Source organism: Centropristis striata, chromosome 15, assembly GCF_030273125.1.
Source record: "Centropristis striata isolate RG_2023a ecotype Rhode Island chromosome 15, C.striata_1.0, whole genome shotgun sequence".
NCBI classification, from domain to species: Eukaryota; Metazoa; Chordata; class Actinopteri; order Perciformes; family Serranidae; genus Centropristis; species Centropristis striata.
In genome coordinates, this window is record NC_081531.1 from 34036382 (window position 1) to 34059939 (window position 23558).

The 23558-nt window shown below is 33.6% G+C and overlaps 2 protein-coding genes across 2 annotated transcripts in view; both read right to left on the reverse strand.

The window, feature by feature from the left end:
* Window positions 1–3214, reverse strand: part of pld2 (phospholipase D2) — a 44657-nt gene extending 41443 nt beyond the window's left edge. The window contains exon 1 of the mRNA XM_059351482.1: window positions 2770–3214. The gene's annotated coding sequence lies outside the window, so the exon portion shown is untranslated. The remainder of the gene's footprint in view (window positions 1–2769) is intronic.
* Window positions 3215–8243: 5029 nt separating this feature from the next.
* The window catches only part of chrne (cholinergic receptor, nicotinic, epsilon), a 31163-nt gene continuing 15848 nt past the window's right edge, over window positions 8244–23558 (reverse strand). The window contains exons 2-12 of the mRNA XM_059351394.1: window positions 18255–18388; window positions 17429–17473; window positions 17177–17286; window positions 16918–17073; window positions 15893–15993; window positions 15612–15812; window positions 12128–12242; window positions 11915–12029; window positions 11175–11382; window positions 10289–10422; window positions 8244–8842 (exon numbers count right to left, since the gene is read on the reverse strand). Coding sequence (XP_059207377.1) covers window positions 8675–8842; window positions 10289–10422; window positions 11175–11382; window positions 11915–12029; window positions 12128–12242; window positions 15612–15812; window positions 15893–15993; window positions 16918–17073; window positions 17177–17286; window positions 17429–17473; window positions 18255–18388 — 1487 coding nt within the window. The 3' untranslated portion in view covers window positions 8244–8674. The remainder of the gene's footprint in view (window positions 8843–10288; window positions 10423–11174; window positions 11383–11914; window positions 12030–12127; window positions 12243–15611; window positions 15813–15892; window positions 15994–16917; window positions 17074–17176; window positions 17287–17428; window positions 17474–18254; window positions 18389–23558) is intronic.

The window sequence follows — 23558 nt, forward strand, 5'->3', positions numbered from 1 at the left end:
TTTGGGTAATTTTGTGTCTTTTCTAACAAATCCCAAAGTATCAAGTTGTTACTTTCCAAGGAGTCTCTGGCTTGAAGCTGACTGTTACACACTCAGGAGGTCAGAATGGACCTTTAAACTTATAGCAAAGGACTTAGATTAAAAGTAACAATAAAATATAAATGTATATATATATATATATATATATAAATGCACAGACAGAGAGATGTTTTAGTTGTTGTCTGCTTCATTATTTGTCCAAAATTTGTCGTGTCAACTGAGTTGAACATTGAAATTTGTGGAAAACCTTTTTATTTTTTTACTTGTGTTGTTTGTCTGTTTGTTCTTTTGCTGTATGTTGGTATATGGATCCCCCTAGGTCTGAAATAAAGGATTATTATTATTATTATATTTTTAATAATTGTACTACAATCAGCATAATAATAGTGATAATAGTAATTATAACAACAACAATAATAGTAATAACTCATAATGTATTCATTATCTCTGCTTATTCTAACTAGGAGTATATAATTTCATTTTTTGAAAAAGATATTAATAATATAATAAAAACAGACATTATGTATGACAGTAATAGTAATTATTGTTTTTTCCCCTTCCTTACCCACTTTAGAAATCACAATATTATTTGTTATGATTTGTTATTTCTTTTTGTTGTCATTTTGAATAAAGTAAACTGACCTTGATATTTATATTTACGCTCCCTGCTCAGGTGGAAAGTTGTGTTTTTGCATATGTTTGCATAATGTGCCTGACATTGTTGGAAACAATAAGTGCATCACAGGCTCAAGATATTTGAATGAATTTGGACTCTATGAGTTCCCACATCCTCTTTGCACACATGGCTGCTTTATGATGTTAAAATGCAGTTTAAGGCAAAAACTGCATAGTTTTCCTCATGCAATACTGTTGTCTAATGCATATAAATATTTCTGGGAATTGCATACATTGGATATCAGTACAAAGCTGAGACTCTTCTGAATCTGTGGATTCAATGAGCACAATGGCATTCATGTGTGGTGATGTAAGTCCCTGTATTAAACATTTCTTTGCAGTGAGAGCATTTCTTGAAACTTGAGCTCACTGTATAATAGTATTAGAACTGTATACTACAACCACAAACTAGAGACGCAGAGCATTAAGAGGATGTACAACTTTCCTACACATATTGACAATAAGGGGGTTTCTCAGCAGTTTAGAGCAGCTATTCCCAACCTTGGGGTCGGGACCCCAATTGGGTTCACAAGATGATTTCTGGGGGTCGCCAAATCATTTTGGAAGTCAGCTCTGTCTCCACTGTGATAAAATGTTCACGTGTTTTAGTCTTTTTGGTCATTTATTGTCCTTTTTTTGTCATTTTGTGGGTTTTTTTTGTCATTTAGTGTCTTTTTTTGGTCATTTTGTGTCTTTTTGGTCATTTTGTTTCTTTTTTTGGGCCATTTTGTGTTTTTTTTGGTCATTTTGTGTCATTTTGATTCTTTTTTGGGTAATTTTGTGTCTTTTCTGACAAATGCCAAAGTAGCAAGTTATTACTTTACAAGGAGTCTCTGCATGTTAAATTGGGGGTCGCGACTCAAAAAGGTTGAGAACTACTGGTTTAGAGAACAGAACTGTCATCCAATCGCTGAAAAATACAGAAATCTCAAAAATGTGTAAAGTTTTTTAAACCAAATCACAGCAACCAAATTCGTCTTTGTTGCTTCAAATGTCTTTGTGTATTGATTTTATATTCTCGATGAGTTTTGACCATTTTTATCCGTTCTCGAATTGAAAAAATTGCCTAATTAAACAACAAATGTGTGTGTGTTTTTTAATCATATCAACCCACAATTTGCTGCAAACATGTTATGTGACACAGTTGAGCTGGAAATGTACTTCAGAAAGCCAAACATTCATGTTCTGAACCCTTTAAACACCTTAATGGGTTTACTTTATTAATTTTCTTTAGAGATTTATGGCCAGAATAACTTGACACAGTGCTTTCAGATGATGTCCACCAGTTCTGTCATCTCCCCCTGCAGAATGATTTAAAACATGACTAAAAGACTAAAAGACATGGTTGCCTCGCAGAGTTGCCCAACGTGTTTCATACATTCCGATATGACTAAAACAACAATGCTGAGTCAACTCCCTACTGACTGCGCTGATGCATCAGATTTCCCCCAAAATCTGCACTAAAATGGCCTAAAATAGAGATTCCTTCAGACTAATTTAACGTTCCCTCACATTACAGTAAACTGAAAGGGAGTCACCATCTTCTTAGCGTGTTTTAAAATCATCTCTTGGAGATAATTACACACTTTTGAGTCTTTTTGAGAGTTGATGGGAGTTTAGATAAGCGTGTGTGCTAGGCTACTAATCCACACTTTCTCTTTTCATCTCACATAAATCTGCACGAGTCATTTTTCTAAACTGAGGTAAAAGTGAAGCTGTAGAGTCATTTTTTTTAAGTGTCCGGATATCACTGTAGCTCTGACTTAGAGAGTGAAAATGCTGAAGGCTAAGTTTCGTCGTCTCCACCCTTAGCCTCCACCTCCTGGCTTTCCTTCGGCGCCGCATTCCGCAAAAAAAACCTTCCTCACTTTACAAAAGTGCGTCAAAAATGTGAGCTGGCGAATGTGCAAACAGTATGTAAACATCTGGCTGACAGAGGAGAGGTATTCGTGCCTCTGCGGCGTGAAATCCGCAGCTGGATAACCTCACTGCGACACCTCACACACACACACTAGTGCAGTCAGGCCTTAAAAAAAGACATAAAAAGATACTTACTCTCAGTTCAAACAGCGCCGACACTCAGCACGAGCAGCTACTCCACAAGCGGGAAAAAAACACCAAACATACAGAGGTTAAAAGTAATGTTTCATCATGTCCAAAACGTGTGTTTTCTAAGCGGAGAGTTCATTTGTATTCCCCGGAGGTGATGCACACTTTAGTCCCTCCCATTGGGTGTCCAGCGGGACACTATGCAGGAAAAAAAGACAAGGAAACATCTTGAAATGTGGTACAGGAGGCAGGCTTTGCCTTGCATATTTGCTCCTCTTATAGCTGTGGTTTAATCAGGTTTAACAACATCACATGGTGTTATAAGAGCCCAAACAATGTGTATGTGTAGAAACGCAGACAAACATTAATGCATTAAAATATTATATATTTATGAGCTGCTACGTGTCAAAAACATGGACTAAAAGGACAAGACATGTCCCGACTGGTCGCCAGCAGGAATGCAGACAGATGAGAAGGAAGACGACTGTAAAGTGCAACTAACGTAGTATTTTTCTGTTTCCGACTATTTAAGGTGGGACTGTGAACGTATCACGGAACTTCCGTTTGCATTTTCAAAATAAAAGAAGGTCTAATTTATTAATTTAAGGTCTAAATTATTTATATACAGTCTATGGTCTAATGGACCGACTTCTTTTTAAAAAAGCAGTTGGTAGGCTGGATTATTATGTGACCTGTGTTTTATAACCTGTACAGTACCTTTAAAAAAACAAAGACTTTATTTATCCATTTGTTGTTACATATTTGTACATATCTCTATATACTTCATATATATTTCTATACTTCCATATTTCTGTTTATTTCAATTTGTACATATCTCTATTTACTACAATGTAATTCCTTCAAGCGACTTTGAGTATTTTTAAAAGCGCTATATAAATCCAATCAATTATACGTACATGTATTTACTTAAGACTTGTTGGATTTGTATCTTATATTGTTTTTGTATATTAGTGTTGCTTTTAAAAAATATCTATTTTATTTACAGACATACATATTTCTATTTTGTATTTTTCCACCTTTGTATTAATTCCCCTATTTTTCTTATTTGCTACTTTTTAAAAAATATTTATTTATTTGTAATTTATTTTTAATGTATATGCTATGTAATCATTAAAATAATAATATATTTTTAAATGTATACATTTGATGAAATGTTACATACATTTCTATTATTTTAATTGGCTTCTATATTTATTTACCTTTGTATCATTTCCACTATTCATGTTCCCTGCTGTATTTTTAAAAAAAAAGTATTTATAGTGTATTTTTTAATGTATTTATTTATTTAATTTATTGAAAGTTTAGAAGAGTTTACCATGACCATTACTTATTTCTATTTCTTATACAGCAACAACTTTAACAAAAGCAATTTCTCCCCAGCGATCAGTACAGTATTTCTGATTCTGATTCTTTTTTATTTTAAAAGTGTAATGATTATTATGTTAAGTAATTAATCCACACACACTTAACAATTGTGTTATAAATGAGTCATTAGAAGAAAACCGATATTTGCTCTGTTTTGGATGTACTATGACCCAATCTGAATCTGAACAGTGATTTCATCAGCAGCCAATCACAGACACTTCCTGCCACTCCTTTATCCAGACTGTGGGAATTCAGGAACCTTTAAGGAATTGTTATTTAGAGGATTGCTCACAGGGTGGCTGACAAAAGAGGCAAAAATCTTCAGACAACGATGCTTCATCTGATCCTGCTTCAGTTGGATCATTTGCAATGCCTGTTTGAGTTTTCCAGAAAATAAAGCAACGTGTATTCTACTAAAGGTTTCACTTTATGCCTACTCTGCACTGAAAAAAAGAAGTTTTTTTTTTAATTTTCCCCCATACATTACGTGCAAATGACATTTAAAAAGTACATTACTTTTATAACAAATATTAACTATAAAATAGAAGTTGAAATTTGTAAATTAATGCAATGGGACATTCTTTTTACAGTATGATTCAGTGGTTCAGTTGCTTAAGGGTATTAAATTTAAAATTAAAGTGAATGTAGAATTAGGGCAACTTTCTGCTGTAAATTTTTTAATGTAAAATAGACAACAACGGTAAAAGGTCTGGCAAACACTTATCATATTAAAGTTCCTTTTTTTCACTTATTCTCCAGACATATGTTTTGTAAATACAGATATTTCCTGTATATAATCCATATTTTTAAATAAATGAACTGTAAAATAATGTATGATTGTTGCTGCCAGCTGTTTTTAAATTAATATTTATACAAAAATGAATTATTAATACTCCATACATTTTAAGAAAAAAATTAGTCTTATGTGCTATATCCAAAATAAAAAAAATAGCACAATCAAGTATCTATGATATTTAGACTATAAAAACCTTTTTATAATCCCCCCTTATTTATCGCAAATCCAAACTTCTTATGACTATCTTATATAAATATATAAATGTATGACATTTCATGTGTTCTAAAACTGTCAAAGTTGTACTGTTGGATACTTACCCAAAGTATTTTTTTTACATTATTTCAAGACTTTAGAAACAACAACAAATTAATGAGTGCCTCAAAACTCAATGAAATCATATTGGAACTATTCTTAATGGAATAACCTTGGCCACGGGGTGGCGCTGTTGCTAGGAGACAGCAGGAAATAAGCCCTGATCGCTTTGGTGCAGTTTATTTTCACACCACATGGAGGCGCTGAATCTCACCAACAGGGACATAATCATAATTCACATCATTGAGCATTTTGATTTTAAGGATAGACAGTATTTTAAAGACTATAAGATAATACATGTTCAGCGTACAATTGATACAAACATGATAAATAAATTACAAATACATTGTACTCCTAATAATCCCTGCATCCCTTTTAATTTCTTTTTTTAAATGTGTATGATTAAGATTTGATTATGTAATCATATAAAAACAATTTAATATAAAAGATAAAGGCATTTAAATTGTATGAAATAAAAATTGATATTATTTTAATTTGCTTCCATATTTATTTACCTTTGCATTATTTCCCCTATTCATCCTCTTTGCTGCGTATTTATTTTAATTATTTGTAATTTATTTTTTTTATATATTTATTCATTTTATTTTATGTTCATACAACTGATACAAACATGATAAATAAATTACAAATACATTGTACTCCTAATAATCCCTGCCTCCCTTTTAATTTATTTTTTTAAATGCATATGATTAAGATTTGATTATGTAATCATATAAAAACAATATCATATAAAAGATAAAGGCATTTCAATTTTATGAAATCACAATTGATATTATTTTAATTTGCTTCTATATTTATTTACCTTTGCATTATTTCCCCTATTCTTCCTCTTTGCTGCGTATTTATTTTAATTATTTGTAATTTATTTTTTTTATATATTTATTCATTTTATTTTATGTTCATACAACTGATACAAACATGATAATTAAATTACAAATACATTGTACTCCTAATAATCCCAGCCTCCCTTTTAATTTCTTTTTTTAAAGCATGTGATTAAGATTTGATTATGTAATCATATAAAAACAATATCATATAAAAGATAAAGGCATTTAAATTTTATGAAATCACAATTGATATTATTTTAATTTGCTTCTATATTTATTTACCTTTGCATTATTCCCCCTATTCATCCTCTTTGTTGCATATTTATTTTAATTATTTGTAATTTATTTTTTTATGTATTCATTCATTTTATTTATTGAAGATTTTAAAGAGTTTAACAGCCCCCTCACTTGCATAGTAAAGAAGAAATGCATGTTAAATATGTGACGTAAAAAGAAATCTATGAAGAAATAAATACATTTCAGTAAACAAACGGGAGGAAAAAAATTATTAAACAAATTAAAAAATAAAATAATAAATGTCATTGATTTAGAATACAAATAGAGATAAAAAAAAATTGAATATATAGACGTATCCAAAAATACATATAATTAATTTGTTGGCTGGGGGAAATAAAATTAAAAGGTTTTTCTTTGACTAATACTTTTTTTAATTTTCTGTTGTAATGTTTGAGCAGCAGACACACAGTAAATTAAATTATAATACTGCTTTTATTCCTTATTATCTGAGTTGCAAAAGGCCCGATCTGATGTAAGAAACACAACAACTCACACTTTGACTGATTAGGCAAGTCACGATGCACAAAATAAAATATTTATTTAAAAAAAACATGGCACAGTGAATCAAGACAATGTCCGTCCGAGCCATCTATCGCTAACAAAGACTTTCTAATAAATAAGTCATAGTAAGAAGAATAAGGCTTGATTCAGAGTCAGCTGGCTCAAGTAACATGCACACATTCTTCATATAAGACATGCAGGGAAACGTATCCAGACTTTATCTGATATGTTTTGCCCATTAAAGACGGGCAACTTCAGCACATCACATCACATTTATAAATCCAGTTCTACAGTGTTTAAGGCTCCATTTAATACAGTACTTATTGCAGCTCTAAAGGTTATTCACTGTGACAGAAATAACTTCCTCAGCATGGTGAATTGCCTTCAAAAAACACCTCTGAACTTGTTTAACCCTCTGAACCCTTTGAAAGATCACCAGAAACACAGGTTATTGTAGAAAGAAACTGTACAAACAGGCATTGTCACCACAACTTGAACTTTGCTATGAAACTTATTGTAGAAAAAGTGACCAAAACAAAGCTTAAAATTGTAGTTTTTCCTTTCACCTATTTTGAAATATTTCTTTCATATTCACTCATTATCTTTCTGAAAACCGTTTACAGGGCTGCAACTAACATTATTTTGATTATCAATTAACCCCAACATCTAGATTGAAATGTGTGTTTTCCTTTAGAAATCTAAAAAATTACAGCATTTATTGTAGAAAGAAACTGTTAAACAGGCATTATCGTTGAAATCTGAACTTTCCAACAGTCCTTGAACAGATCATAGCTTACAAAAGTTTCTGTTCGAAAAAGTAGCTAAAACGGAGCTTAAAACTGTGAAATTTCTCTCAAAATAACTTTATTCTACATGTCTCATTTTTAAACGTCGCTAAAAATAAACAGTTTGTAATAACTAGATGCTGTTCAAAACATTAAATTCTGCTCCTCGACGACACTGTGAAGCCATGATTGATTCTGCTGAGACGAATGGTCACGTTACAAATATTCACTGAAAATCTGTTTACACAGACCAGAGTGGAGAGGACAGAAGTGTTCCATCAACGTGGCTAAACAAACCGCGTCTGGCCAACGCTAACTCAAATGCTATAGTTGTTGTATATATAAATTCCATTTTATTCCAATTTTTACAGAATAATTAAACAGAGACATTCAACTTGCGTTTTTCCTTTAAAAAAAAAAAGATTTATGTCATTATAAATGTGTTTTTCTGCACAAAAGACATTTCTAAGTTGTTCCCACTTCTAGCCATGATTGTGCTAATTCCACAGAGCTGCAGGATTTATATACTATATATATATCTATATATCTACTATATACTGCAGAGAAATACAAGCTCTCAGTGAGTAAATGTAAAAAGAGCAACAACAAAAAAGCCCTGAAAACGGCTTGTTGGGGTTCAGAGGGTTAAACTCACACTGTTGAGTCTTTTATATCACAAAACAAATAATAATTTTACTTGATAATGATGATGATGATGATTATTAAAAACTAGACCCACTCAACCCATTTAATGCATACATCCAAAGAACTTACACTAAGATAAAGAGCGAGTTGTAAGTCTGAATGAAAAGCTTCAGCTGCCTGATGAGTCTGAGCTGTGAACATGAACAGGGACAGGTTTGTTAATAACGTCCTGCTAAGTCAGCCTGAGCCTCAGTGAGGAGCATCACTCAGCCTTACAGACAGCACCAGGCACACTGACCCTTGCAAAGGTTCACAACAGTAAAAAGATTTTACTGCTGTATTTAACTCGGGACATATTTTTTGTTCTGCCCCGGAAATGGAAATTCAGGCGCCCGGTTGAAATGTCCTTGTAAGAAGATTCCCACTGTGCCGACGATGAAGAGTAGAATGGCCGCCCAGAAACACACTTTGTCGATCATTTTACCAATCAGCACCCAGCTTTCAATTTCCTGTATTTAATAATAAGATAAAATAAATTACTCGATAAAGAATATCATTAAAATTTAATTAGATGCACCAAAATACCATAAAATTAATAAAGGTATTTAAATTTGATGAAATGTGACATAAATTAATATTTATATTTTAAATAAAATAAATAAATACATTTTTTACCTTTGTATTAATTCCCTTATTTATCTTTTTTATTCTTTTTATGTATTTATTTTTTGGAAGTGTATCATACACTTGATACACGTGAATAAATACATTAAAAATAAACTGCAAACAAATTTTAAAAATTAAGTAGTAAATTCTTTTTATTAATTTAAAGTTTTGAAGAGTTTTAACATAAAACATTTGAATGACAGCCCCCTTAATTTCATATTGAAGAAGAAATGCATGTAAAATATGCAATGTAAATAAATAATACAGAAATAAATATGTTTGGGGAAATAAAGAGGGGGGGGGATTAATAAATCATTTTAAAATAGAGTTAACTAATGTAAAAATAAATTAATAAATACCCCAAATAAGTAAATACAACGCAAAATTGAAATAAATAAATAAAATTGATATAAATAAATACAATTTCAAATTGATGAAAATAAATACATGAATAAATAAAAGGAAACAAAACAGGAAAGTAAATAAATAGGGGAATTTATGAAAAGCTAAATGAATAAAGATGCTGATTAAAACATAAATATTAATATATGTCACATTTTATCAACTTATTAATGCAATATGTATTTTTTTATTCTATTAAATGTCATATTTATTCAGCCATTTATTTTAAATGTGATCAATGTACACTACTGGTCAAAAGTTTTAGAACACACCAACTTTTCCAGAATTTAATTGAAAATTATGCAGTTTAATGTCTCAGTGTACTCTGAAATTAAAAATTCTTTATTGAGCATGATAGTGTTTTGAAAGTAAAAAAAAGATTCAAAATCACATTTTATGTTGGACTAAAGGACTAAAAAAAGACACAAAATGACCAAAAAAAGACACCAAAAGACACAAAATGAATAAAAAAAGACACAAAATGACCAAAAAAAGACACAAAAAGGCACAAAATGACTAAAAAAAGACACAAAATGACTTACAAAGACATGAAAAGAATTCAAAAATGGACAAAATAGCCCAAGACTCCATAGAGTTAAGTTGTTAACCCATTTCTTGTTCCCTGAAAAAGGCCTACTTGTATAATTCTGAAATGTACATTATTTTTCAGTTTTGGTTAAGCTTACCTTTTTTTATTTACCTCTGGCAGTTCACCACTTACCTTTGTACCCTTTCAAGCTGTTCATTTGACTTGAACTGCTTGAATTTCAATAAAAAAACTGAAAAATTGGGGTGTTCTAAAACTTTTGACCGGTAGTGTACATTTTTAAAAGAAAACAAGAAATTGAAATGTGTCGGCTTGTCAGATAAAATGTAAAATAACTCACAGATCCAATGTTATTCTGTTGTCTCGTGCTCTCAGCGATGAAGTTGCAGGCGTCCACACATTGCTTGATCTCGGGTGCAGCCTGGGCCAAACTCTTATACAGGTTGGCTGTGCTGCTGACATCCATCGTATCCACTGGAGGGAAGAAGACACCAACAATCAGACGGCAGTTTGCATATTTGATCAAAAATAATTTTAAAATGTAGTCAATTGAACAGTTGTGCAATTAGCGTTCATTGGATTACAAAAATGAAATCTAATCTTAACCCTTTATCATGCAAAGAACTATATTTGGTAACTTCAAGTAATATTTCAAGAAAAAAGTTGCAAATTTACTAGATTAAAGTGGCAAATCTACAAGAAAAAATGTTGCAGATTTAAGAGATTTAAAGTGGCAAATCCGCGCGAAAAAAGTTGCAGATTTACGAGAAAAAAGTGGGAAAAAAGCTACTTTTTTCTTGCAGATTTTTTTGAAAAAAAAAATACTTAAAATGACTTAAAATAACTAAAAAATATGTTAAATTACTTAAAATGACTTAAAATGACTAAAAAATATGTTAAATGACTTAAAATGACTAAAAAATATGTTAAATGACTAAAAAAAGACTTTAAATGACTAAAAATGACTAAAAATATGTTAAATGACTAAAAAAGACTTTAAATGACTAAAATGTGTACAGAGCAGACTGCTGCAGTACTTGGGAAACCTAACGTTACACGAGTCACTCACAGCCATGGACCTCTCAGCTATAAGGACAACCGGGTCCCTGAGTGCTGGAAATCCTTGGAAACGCTTTAATTATATTGATCCATTCAATGTTTAAATTATTGGATTATGAATAAAGTGATTGAAACTGCAAAAAAAAAAAAAAAAATAGCAGTCTTACCAATGGTCCGTGTGAGACCGTGCCTCTCTCTTTGCTTGTCAAACATCATTTCACTGCGAGGTTGTTTCAGTACATACTCCTCCGCTCTCTGCATGAGGCCGAAGGAGCTTCGCCGCCGCTCCCTCACGCCGTTCATCTCGGCCATCCCCTCGCTGTCGTCCACCAGCGGGGACATGCCCAGGAAGCGCGGCACCATTTCCAGGAACAGCTGAGAGAAGAAACTTAGTTCACACAACAAAACTCATAATTTAAGGGGAGACGCTACAGGGTGAGGTCATTTTGTGTCTTTTTTTGATCATTTTGTGGTCAATTTTTGTGTTTTTTGGTCATTTTGTGTCTTTTTTTTATCATTTTGTGGTCAATTTGTGACTTTTTTGGTAATTTTGTTTATTTTTTGGTCATTTTGTCTTTTTTTAGTCATTTTGTGTCTTTTTTGATAATGTTGAGTCTTTTTTTAGTCATTTTGTGTCTTTTTTTGGTCATTTTGTGGTCAATTTGTGTCTTTTTTGGTCATTTTCTTTCCTTTTTTAGGTCATTTTTTCTTTTTTGGGTGATCTGAACTGTGCGTGTGAGATTGTGTTCAGTGAGCGGGGGTCGTGGACAACATGCATGTTAAATTGGGGGTCGCGACTCAAAAAGGTTGAGAACTACTGGACTAATGTATGAAAACCCTATGTTTTTGCCTGTAATGTCTCACCTTAAATATAAATATCTGACTGATCCACACTGGAGTTACTCACATGTTTGATGGTGTAGGACATGGTATGAGTGCTCGGGCTGCGGAGGGAGAAGTTCAGCACCACAATCTGATTGGTGGCAATAAGAGTAGTGACAGACATGACGAAGATCAGGTACCTGAGGAAGACACAGAGAAGATCTGTGTTGGAGAGGAGGCTTATAATGTAAAAAACAAACAAACAGCAGAGGTCAGCAGAGAACACACACTAACTCACTTGCCAATAAGAGGGACAGAGAGAGACGTCTCCGGGACCTTCTGAGCAATAAGAAACAGGAAGACAGTCTGAGCCAGCAAGACGGAGATGGCCACAGTCAACTTCTGTCCCCCGGCTGTAAGGGGACAAAAGAAACTTATAAGACAAGGGCCAAAAAACATGCTCAGGCACTTTATATATCATTAGCCTCAGTCGTAAAGGTCAGCCTCATAGCATATTTGCTTAAGTCATATTTGAACGTTTTCGGGAAACAAGAAAAAAACACAATTTTTAGTAAGCCCATTGGTATTTTTAACCCTTTGATGCACAACATGGGTCTAAAGTGACCCGACAGAGTTTTTATGTTCTATATCTTTGTAATAAATTATTTTCATCATTCAGTATTCCAGGTTTTCCTCAATTAGTTTGTTTTTGATCATCACACATCCAAATTTTTATGTTATTGTTTTATTATTATTTTTAATAAAATCCCTTTTTGTGTCACTACCCTTCTAATGCACAACATCAAACATGACCAATATCCATTTTTTTAGCTAAGTAGCATACTAAGCTAACAACTTAGCTAACTTCTTGGCTAAGTATTTATTTAAGTAGCTTGTTAAGCTAACTACTTAACTAACTTCTTGGCAAAGTAGTTAGCTTAGCAAGCTACTTAGCCAAATAGTTAGCTATGTAATGATACAAAAAAAAAATATTCATAAAGTATGACAAGCAAAACGGAAATAATGATCTGTTGTTATCAAAAACAATATATCTACAGAGTACTTGGAATATTCAATCATAAAACAATTGATATCAAGAGATAAGAGCACAGAAACACACAGCAGTATTAAATAACATGGGGATTGAATGCGGGTCATTTTTGACCCATGTTGTGCATCAAAGGGTTAATTGATATTGTAACAGTAAGTTCAAATAGAAGTGTGAACAAGTTTGCATAAAGATAACATCGATTTCATAACAGATAAAAGTGACTTAGGCAGAATATGCCCTACACTAAGGCAATTTTTCTCTTACATATAAATAATGTAGTTTGGTTTGTATGTAGCAGCAAAAATGCCTAAGTCAAGGAGATGACTAAGGCAGAAAGTGATTTTGGACTCTAACAAGTGTTCTGATAGGTTGAGAACATAGGCAATAAGGCAGAAAGATGCAGCAGTGGTAGGAGAGTAAAGTTAGGCAGATATCACAATTTGGCCAAAAAATGACTTAAGCAATTATGCTATGAGGCTAACGATGTAGCAAATAATTATCTGTAGCATGCTTACATCTCCATGAAACTTCCCAAGTTGATAACTTACATTCATTGTTTTGTCTTACAAGTTTTCAAGTTGCAAGTTTAGAATCAAAATTAGAATCAGACAACATTATTTATCCCCAATAGGGAAATGTATAGCTTTACTAGTGCGAACATCCATAAAAGCTAAAGAGCAGCTTCAGCAACAGACTCATTCAACCCCGGTGCTCCAAGGAACGATACAGAAAGTCATTCCTTCCTTCTGCAATAAGACTATACAATTCATCTACCTCTGCCAGAACCAACATTACTGAAATGCACTAAATCTATGCACTAAATCTACGCACGACACTTTGCTATGTTATTAATATTATTATTATATATATTATTATATACATTATATTATTATTATATATACTGTTGCTGACATTACTATTATTATTACTATATGCTGTAATATACTACTATTATTATTATACCGGACTTATTTATTATTATTATTACTATTATTATTATATATTTATATATTATATATCATATTCTTTTATTTATAATTATTCATAATTATTTTAATTATTTATAATTATTTTATTTTATTTTATATTGTTACTTTTTATTTATTATTACATATTATATACTATATACTGTACTATTATTACAATTATATATCGTCTAGTCACAACAACCGACTTTCCCTTCGGGGATGAATAAAGTAATCTATCTATCTATCTATCTATCTATCTATCTATCTATCTATCTATCTATCTATCTATCTATCTATCTATCTATCTATCTATCTATCTATCTATCTATCTATCTATCTATCTATCTATCTATCTATCTATCTATCTATCTATCTATCTATCTATCAACATACAGACATATAACAACAGACAACCAATAAATGAAGTTAATAAACAAGTTATAGGAAACATGTTCGGGGCATGAGATGGTAGGAGGGACAAGTTACAATAAGAACCAGGAAAGAAAACAAACAAAAACTTATAAAAAACATATAAAACCAGTAGGTGGACCGACTCTATGGTCACTTAAAGTGGGTAATGTCTGTGTTCAGAAGCCTAATAGCAGAAGGGAGAAAGGGCTCAATGATTACTTAAAGTAATGATTTTTTCTCTGTAAGGCCACAATGTAAGGCATTAGAGAGAATTTGGTTGAAGGAACGAGATCTTATCAGCTGATCATTTTCTTTGCTTTCTCAGCCACCTGATTCTTCCAAATGTTGCCCAAGCCCACACTTTAACTCTGCTAGCAAGACTGTTCTTGTTTTTCACAGACAAACCCGTTAGACCAGTGATAAAAGAAAAGGTTAGAAGGTTTTCAATAATAGAATGGTAAAAGATCGTATCACACACATTGAAGGAGTTAAGCTCAGCATTAAATGATTTCCTTTGTTGATCCAGTTTGGCAAAAAGTTCCAGTATTTAAACCAAACACAGTACCAGGTAACAACTCTTCCTGTGATTAAAGTTTTCTCATGAACACTACTGGTCAAAAGTTTTAGAACACACCAACTTTTGCAGAATTTAATTGAAAATGATGCAGTTTAATGTCTCAGTGTACTCTGAAATGAATGCACATTTGCAACATTTAAAATTCTTTATTGAGCATGATAGTGTTTTGAAAGTAAAAAAAAGATTCAAAATCACATTTTATGTTGGACTAAAGGACTAAAAAAAGACACAAAATGACCAAAAAAAGACACCAAAAGACACAAAATGACTAAAAAAAAGACACAAAATGACCAAAAAAAAAGACATCAAAAGACACAAAATGACTAAAAAAAGACACAAAATGACCAAAAAAAGATACCAAATGACCAAAAAAAGACACCAAAAGACACAAAATGACTAAAAAAAAGACACCAAAAGACACAAAATGACTAAAAAAAGACACAAAATTACCAAAAAAGACACAAAATGACTTACAAAGACATGAAAAGAATTCAAAAATGGACAAGACTCCATAGAGTTAAGTTGTTAACCCATTTCTTGTTCCCGAAAAAGGCCTACCGTACTTGTATAATTCTGAAATGTACATTATTTTTCAGTTTTGGTTAACCTTACCTTTTTTTTTTTTACCTCTGGCAGTTCACCACTTACCTTTGTACCCTTTCAAGCTGTTCATTTGACGTGAACTGCTTGAATTTCAATAAAAAACTGGAAAAATTGGGGTGTTCTAAAACTTTTGACCGGTATTGTATATGTAAAGAATAATACTCGTACTGACCCTGTGCAGGTAGGAAGTAAGCCAGCACGACCAGCGAGGAGATGAGGGAGCAGGGCAGGATGACGTTGATGATGTAGAAGAGGGGTTTCCTTTGGATGACCAGATTGAACATGATCTCCTGATATTCCAGGTCATCTGGTGAATACCGTTTGTTGATGACTTTCCTGGCTGGACGATGGACAATGGCCCACTCGCCATTCTCTAACAGGGTGAAACATAATAAGCCGGAGATGAGCTGTGTGTTTTGAATACTGGGAGTGTGGAATATGGATGTACGGTACCTGTGAAGGCCTCGGGGTCGATGTCCACCCACTCAATCGTCTCGCCCGTTTCTGCAACCGCCAAGATGAGGTCCACTTCGTTGGCACTGTACGTCTGGGATCTGAGGATGGAATAAACCAGAAAATTGTTGCTACCAGGATGTAACTCCAGTTCTATGAGCATGTGTGCACCACGATCGAGAGTGAAGCACATGCAAAATAAAACAAAACACAATTAATGAATCACCACTGGTGGAGAATTATTCAAAGTACATTTCTGCATTAAAAATGTTATTTCTGCATTAAAAAAGAAAAACAAAGTTATAATTCCATAATACATACAAGAAGAAAAAATGCAACTCGAATTTCTCTAATAAATTATGAGAATCTTTTTTAATAAATAAAATGGAATTTATATACACTACCGGTCAAAAGTTTTAGAACACACCAACTTTTCCAGAATTTAATTGAAAATGATGCAGTTTAATGTCTCAGTGTACTCTGAAATGAATGCACATTTGCAACATTTAAAATTCTTTATTGAGCATGATAGTGTTGAAAGTAAAAAAAAGATTCAAAATCACATTTTATGTTGGACACAAAATGACAAAAAAAGACACCAAAAGACACAAAATGACTAAAAAAAGACACAAAATGACCAAAAAAAGACACAAAATGACTTACAAAGACATGAAAAGAATTCAAAAATGGACAAAATAGCCCAAGACTCCATAGAGTTAAGTTGTTAACCCATTTCTTGTTCCCTGAAAAAGGCCTACTTGTATAATTCTGAAATGTACATTATTTTTCAGTTTTGGTTAACCTTACCTTTTTTTATTTACCTCTGGCAGTTCACCACTTACCTTTGTACCCTTTCAAGCTGTTCATTTGCTCATTCACTGCTTGAATTTCAATAAAAAACTGGAAAAATTGGAGTGTTCTAAAACTTTTGACCTGTAGTGTATATATACATTGTATTATTCAAATGTTTTTATTTTTATCAGATGGATATATACATATACATATAAAATAAAATTGCTCCACACCTGAATACTAGCGTGCAGTTTTGATAATCGAATGGAAAGTAGGTTATCTCGATGGCACAAGTGCTGCGATAGATAGCTGGAGGCAGCCAGTACATCCAGCCGCTACTGTCGATCAACACGTTGGCGTAGTAAGCCACGTCAAATTTGCCGTCAATGCTGCAGAGATTGAGGATAAAGAACAGAAACAGTTGACACCAGACATGATGTATGATGACACTGCAGGCAGATAAAAATGGGCTCCTCTTAATTACTGCCTTACTTGTTCTCGAGGACAATGTCAGGAAGCCAAACTGTGCTGCACGGGACACGGATAATATCAATGCCATAATACTTAGATACGTTCCAGGAAAGGCGATAATCAGTCCATTGCTGTAGATGACATTTGAGGGAAAAGTCACCAGTGACGTTAAAAACTAGACATAACTGAGGGCTGAATAAGGGACATGGACTAAAGGGAAATCAACCTTAATACCAATAAATTAAACACAAAATGATGAGAGGGAAAACTCACAATCTCAATCCACACGTTGGTCGTAAGAGTCTCCTCCTTTTCATTCTGTGATATAAGTGAGGAAGAAAAAAAAGTTAATTCCAGAAATTTACTGTATTATTTTAAAGGCTTTTTTCCCCTTTGCTTTTTATCTACATGAAGTGCACTTGCCATAAAAAAAAAGTGATATATACACTACTGGTCAAAAGTTTTAGAACACACCAACTTTTGCAGAATTTAATTGAAAATGATGCAGTTTAATGTCTCAGTGTACTCTGAAATGTATGCACATTTGCAACATTTAAAATTCTTTATTGAGCATGATAGTGTTTTGAACATTGTACATTCACTGAGTGAAGATTTAGAAAATAAAACATATATTTCTCGCTAGAAATGTGATCAAAATCCCCTTTTATGCAGAAACTAAGTCAAAATATTGATTTTTCACTAAAAATGAGAGAACTGTCCGCCATATTTTTTGTTCTGACCGCTGGGACCTTGAAAGTCACGTGACTTGGAACAAACCAATAGCCACGGGATATGACTGTCATTAACTTGCATTGTAGCGAAATCCGTATCAGTTTCACGGAAATTTGAGCGATTCCGTGGCTATTCCGCGGATTTTGAGTTAAGCGAAATCCGTGGCTATTTCACGGATTTCTGTGAGACCAGGTTGAAAAAAAGTGAGTGGAAAAAAAGTGCAGGTAAAGTAGCTTGTACCTTAATATTTTAGTTAATTGCAATTGAGTACATTTACTTAGTTACTTTCTGCCACTGTTTAAGAGATATTATTGTACTCATGTCTAAAACTGTTCATATTTGCTGTTTGGAGGTGTAGCAGTCTCACCAGGGAGATCAGGTTCGTGAGGGTCAGCTTGATCTGAATATCCAGCTTGTCTTCAGGATGAACCACCGGACGAATATTCTTGTTGTAGCCCGAGAACAAGTCCTTGATCAGCTTGGACTCCTCATTACACTCAACTGCATGTGGGGGAAAAAAAACAGATGAGCAATGACGTGAGTTAATGAGCATGTATGTTTGAAATATGTCCGATTAATATTTCATGACAGGAGGTGAAGAAACCTCCAGGGTTTTCACATTATAAGGCTTAAGTGCAACACACAAGCTGCTCTGAGTGCACCCTAAGTGAAGTTATGTGAAATCAATGTGGAGTGCATCAAAAAGAAGTAAATTATTGTTTTTCCAGGCGGTTGTAGTGGTGATAATGATATTTGTTAGAGCCTGACAGATATATCGTTTAACCCATTGATGCCGGGAAAGCATCACCGCATTTCTACCATTAAAACCGGGAGCGCTGTTGCGTCACTCTACCATTAAGGCCGGGACAGCGGATATGTCATTTCGTAGTATTTGTATTTTTTTCCACCTATTTTCGGTCTCTTGGCCAATGAAATGCATCAGAATCATGACCAGAATACATGCGGGAGTGTCGCAATGCAACATCGGACTTTTCCAGAACTTTAAATCATGTCGGAAGACGACTATAGCGGAGGAGCTCAGCAGGAAGTGACGGAAGAGATCTGATGAAAACAGCGCCGATGATTTAATTGCTTTGAACCCTCGGAACCAATCGACCGGCATTTATGGATGAGGAATATGTTTAAGACGACATATTTTCACCGAAGAACAGACATATTTGTGGCCATCTGGAGATAATAATAATATTATTAATAATATATTAATATTAATAATAATAGTAATAATAGGCTAATTGATTATGATGATGATATAAGAAATCATGACTGTTTATGTCTTATATTACTTTATGCGTCGTTGAGTACCCTGAAAAGTGCCATATATAAAATGTATTATTATTATTTATTATTATTATGATATATATATTTTTTTTATTACAGTAGGCTAATGAGAACTATGTCTTGTTCTTCCAGTGGTCATATCATGTTTGCATCTTGCTAATGGGCATGTATTAGTATTATGCATAGGATTTTTTATTCAGTCAAATGTAACATTTGCTGAGTTTGTTGATTTTTTAAAAAACTTTATTGAAGGTTTGGACAAATAAACTCAACTTATCATGAAAGCCACAGGTATAAGCTCTCAAATACTTTTTGAATTTCATTTTTATCTGCTACAGAGGCTGAAAAATCTATTATTTAGTAGGTGTTGAATTTCCAGAAAAACTTCAGGTTTTAGGGGGTCATTTGAAAATCGCCCATAGGTTTTCCAGGCATTTTTTTCCAGGCGCTTTAGGCCTTAATGGGTTAACTGATATTATCAGCCGATATTAACCTATCAAAGGCATATTGGTATCCGTGCATATGCTGTCTGTTATGTGCTGTTATGAAAACTCTTTTTACACAATATATAATGCATAACATGTTGCTGGGCGTGATTTAGAAATGGTGTTAGCTATTCATTTTTGTACTTTTGGTTGATTAAGCTATTTATTTTATTCCTATTCATTCTTTATTTTCTCAGTAATCATTTACAGAACTGGCTGGTAATGTTAAAAATTATTTAATATTTTATTATTTAAGTTTTACGTCTGAGAAAGTAGCTCTCTGGGTACATTTGCAGAGTGGTGAAAAAAACATATAAAAAAAGGTTGTTTTTTTTTATTTTTTTTATTCCAGCTCAAAATCAGTATCAGAATCAGTATCTACATCAAAAATCTCAAAAATCCCATATCGGTCAGGCTCTAATATCTTCTTCTATAATCTGCCAATCTTGACAAAAGCTTATTGAATTGTTTCTTTTGACAAATTTACAGAAAAATGCAATGAACAAGGAGCAGAAAAAAACAGTGCAGATGCATTATAAGAACTTTTTTTTCTTAGAAGCACATGTATTGTATCATGTGATTAACTTTATCACTTTATTAGTCCCTTGAAGGGAGATTTGTTTTGCAGCAGGACACACAAGACAAGGTACACAACGATACAAGACGAGGTACACAACGATAACATAATAAGACCCAATAAATATCTAATAAAACACAGTTCACAGTACTACCTAGTATAGGTAAAAAGTGCAATGTGCAGATGTGCAAGGAACAGACTTGTGAAGATGAGCAATTTGAGGGCTAATTTCTATTAGTTAAATAAATGGCAGTTGGTATAAATGAGACCTGGAGTCTTCTAGTCCTCCACCTAGGGGCCCTGAGACGACGGCCTGAGGGCAAGAGCTCAAATTCATTCTGAAGAGGGTGATCAGGACAATCCATAATGGCGCTAGCCTTCCTCAGGACCTGTCTGTTATACATGGACATAACGCCTTCCTGCCGACTTCTTGAAATCCTTCCAGCAGTATTGACCAGCCTACCAAGGCGATTGTTGTTGGACAGGTTCAGGTTTCCAAACCATGCAACAATACAAAAGGTTAATACAGATTCAATAAAACTTCTGTAAAAGAGAGTCATCATCTCAGAGGAGACATGGAAGGTCCTCATTTTCCTTAAAAAGAACAGTCTCTGCTGGACTTTTTTGGAGGTAACCTCAACATGTGGTTCGAAGCACAGCTTGTTATCAAGGACCACACCTAGATATTTATAGCTGTCCACCATCTCAACCACAGCACCTTTAACAACTGTTGGAGGTGGAGGAGAGGATGACTTTCTAAAATCAATTATCATTTCTTTGGTTTTTGACACATTTGGCTCAAGAGAGGACACATCACACCAGGCTACTAAGTCATCAACGACAGGCCCATGTTCCTGCTCGTCACCCTGAAGAAGACTAACAATAACTGTGTCATCAGCAAACTTTAAAATGTGTCTATTACTGAAGCTGCTGCGGCACTCATTTGTGTACAAAATAAAAAGGAGCGATGACAAGCAACAACCCTGAGGAGAGCCGGTGGAAGAGGAGAGCACGCTGGAATGAACATGATTAACTTGATTAAAGATAGAATACCATGTGTAACAACTTATAATAAGCACAAACAGTGCACAGATTTCAGAGCTGATCAGTTATCAGGTCTGGCGAGGACATGAGAGGACGTGCTGCTCCATTAGGGTTCTGATTCTCTGTTGCATCTTTCTTTCACTGACCTAAAAAACAAATGCACATAGTAGCCAGATCAAGATCTCACGACAGAGAGGCTGGTGAAACACTACCGCCTTTGTCCTAGACCACCAGATTCAACACAAAATGTTCTTTCTTGTTGCTTTAAGTTAATCTTTCTGAAGTTAGTATTGTGATTTTAATGCGTCTATATTTACATACATTTTTAAACAGATGTTGTGGAATCCCAAATGCTTTTCGAGAGATTAAATGAACTGAATGTTTTCCTGTGTGGGTGCACGTAGAGATGAGTACACTACTGGTCAAAAGTTTTAGAACACCCCAATTTTTCCAGTTCTTTAGTTTTTTTCAGTTCACGTCAAATGAACAGCTTGAAAGGGTACAGAGGTAAGTGGTGAACTGCCAGAGGTAAATAAAAAAAGGTAAGGTTAACCAAAACTGAAAAATAATGTACATTTCAGAATTATACAAGTAGGCCTTTTTCAGGGAACAAGAAATGGGTTAACAACTTAACTATATGGAGTCTTGTCCATTTTTTCCATGTCTTTGTAAGTCATTTTGTGTCTTTTTTTAGTCCTTTAGTCCAACATAAAATGTGATTTTGAATCTTTTTTTTACTTTCAAAACACTATCATGCTTAATAAAGAATTTTAAATGTTGCAAATGTGCATTAATTTCAGAGTACACTGAGACATTAAACTGCATCATTTTCAATGAAATTCTGGAAAAGTTGGTGTGTTCTAAAACTTTTGACCGGTAGTGTATGTGTTTGACGAGTATAGTGACAGACAAAACCGAACCAATAGCTGCACTCTGTACTCCTCAGCTCCACTATATTTCAGTTTAAACTTGAGGAGAGCCTAGGACAGACTAAGGCAAAGGTTATTTCCGACACATTGCCTCTTCCCTCCCCAGCTGTCACTATCCATAGCTCAGATTACACAGCAGCTGGGGAACTCTAAACTGGGACTTTAAGCCACACTCAGGTCATCTACAATAATCATCAATACCATCATTAGGCAAAAATTGTGACAGCAACACAGACTACAAAGCAATAAAGATGTCGTGTCCTGTGACTAATTCATTCCCAGGTCTGCCGGGTCCAATCAGGCAAAGATATGTGACATAGTTTTGAGCAGTAACTCTCTCATGGGACAACTGTGTAGCAGCAGTGTAATGACAGTGCTGACATGTCTCACTTCCCAAGGGTTTTCCAGATGTTAGTTATTAAATATTGTTAAATATTACAAAAGAGATGTAACAATAAGAAAAAAATGTAAAATGTGAAAATGTAGCGGTAAGGTCAGTGATGGAAAAAAATATTCAGATCCCTTACTTCAGTAAAAGTACTAATACCACACTGTGAAATGACTCCTCTACAAGTAAAAGTCCTGCATTCAAAACTTACTAAAAGTACCAGTATCAGTATCAGCATCAAAATGTTCTTAAAGTATCAAAAGTAAAAGTACTCGTTATGCAGAATGGATCCACTCAGATTGTTTTATGTATTCTAAATATATTATTGTATTATTTTATTGATTATTATTTTATTGATGCATTTATGTAAGCAGCATTTTAACTCATTTTAACTTCTTAATATACTGTTATGAGGTTTAATTTTTTTTTTTAAATCACTTTTTTATGTTAAATCTTGACCTGAAAAGTAACTAAAGATGGCAGCTAAATGTAGTGGAGTAAAAAGTGCAATATTTGATTCAAAATGTAGTGGAAATACTCAAGTAAAGTACAAGAACCTCAAAATTATTCTACAGTACTTGATTAAATGTACTTAGTTACATTCCACCACTGGTTAAGGTGCGTCATTCACTACTTTGTCATCACACATATTAACACATTTCTGAATGCAGTTCAGTTCACCAACTCACATGCATCAGTAAAATGATCATGTCCATAAAAGTACGGTTAATGTGACATCTATGCTTTGACCTGGTCATTTTCTGCAGCACTAGCTATAAGGGGGAAAAACGATTTGATCCGGCTACCCTGACCATTTAAGGTGACCAGAAAGCAGGCAGCATAACAGGTCAAAACAACATGGCATGACAAACATTACGACAGCACTGTTTGACTGAGGTAAAAGGCAAGACAAGCTCACCCGAGTTGACCGTGTGCCATTATCCAATGC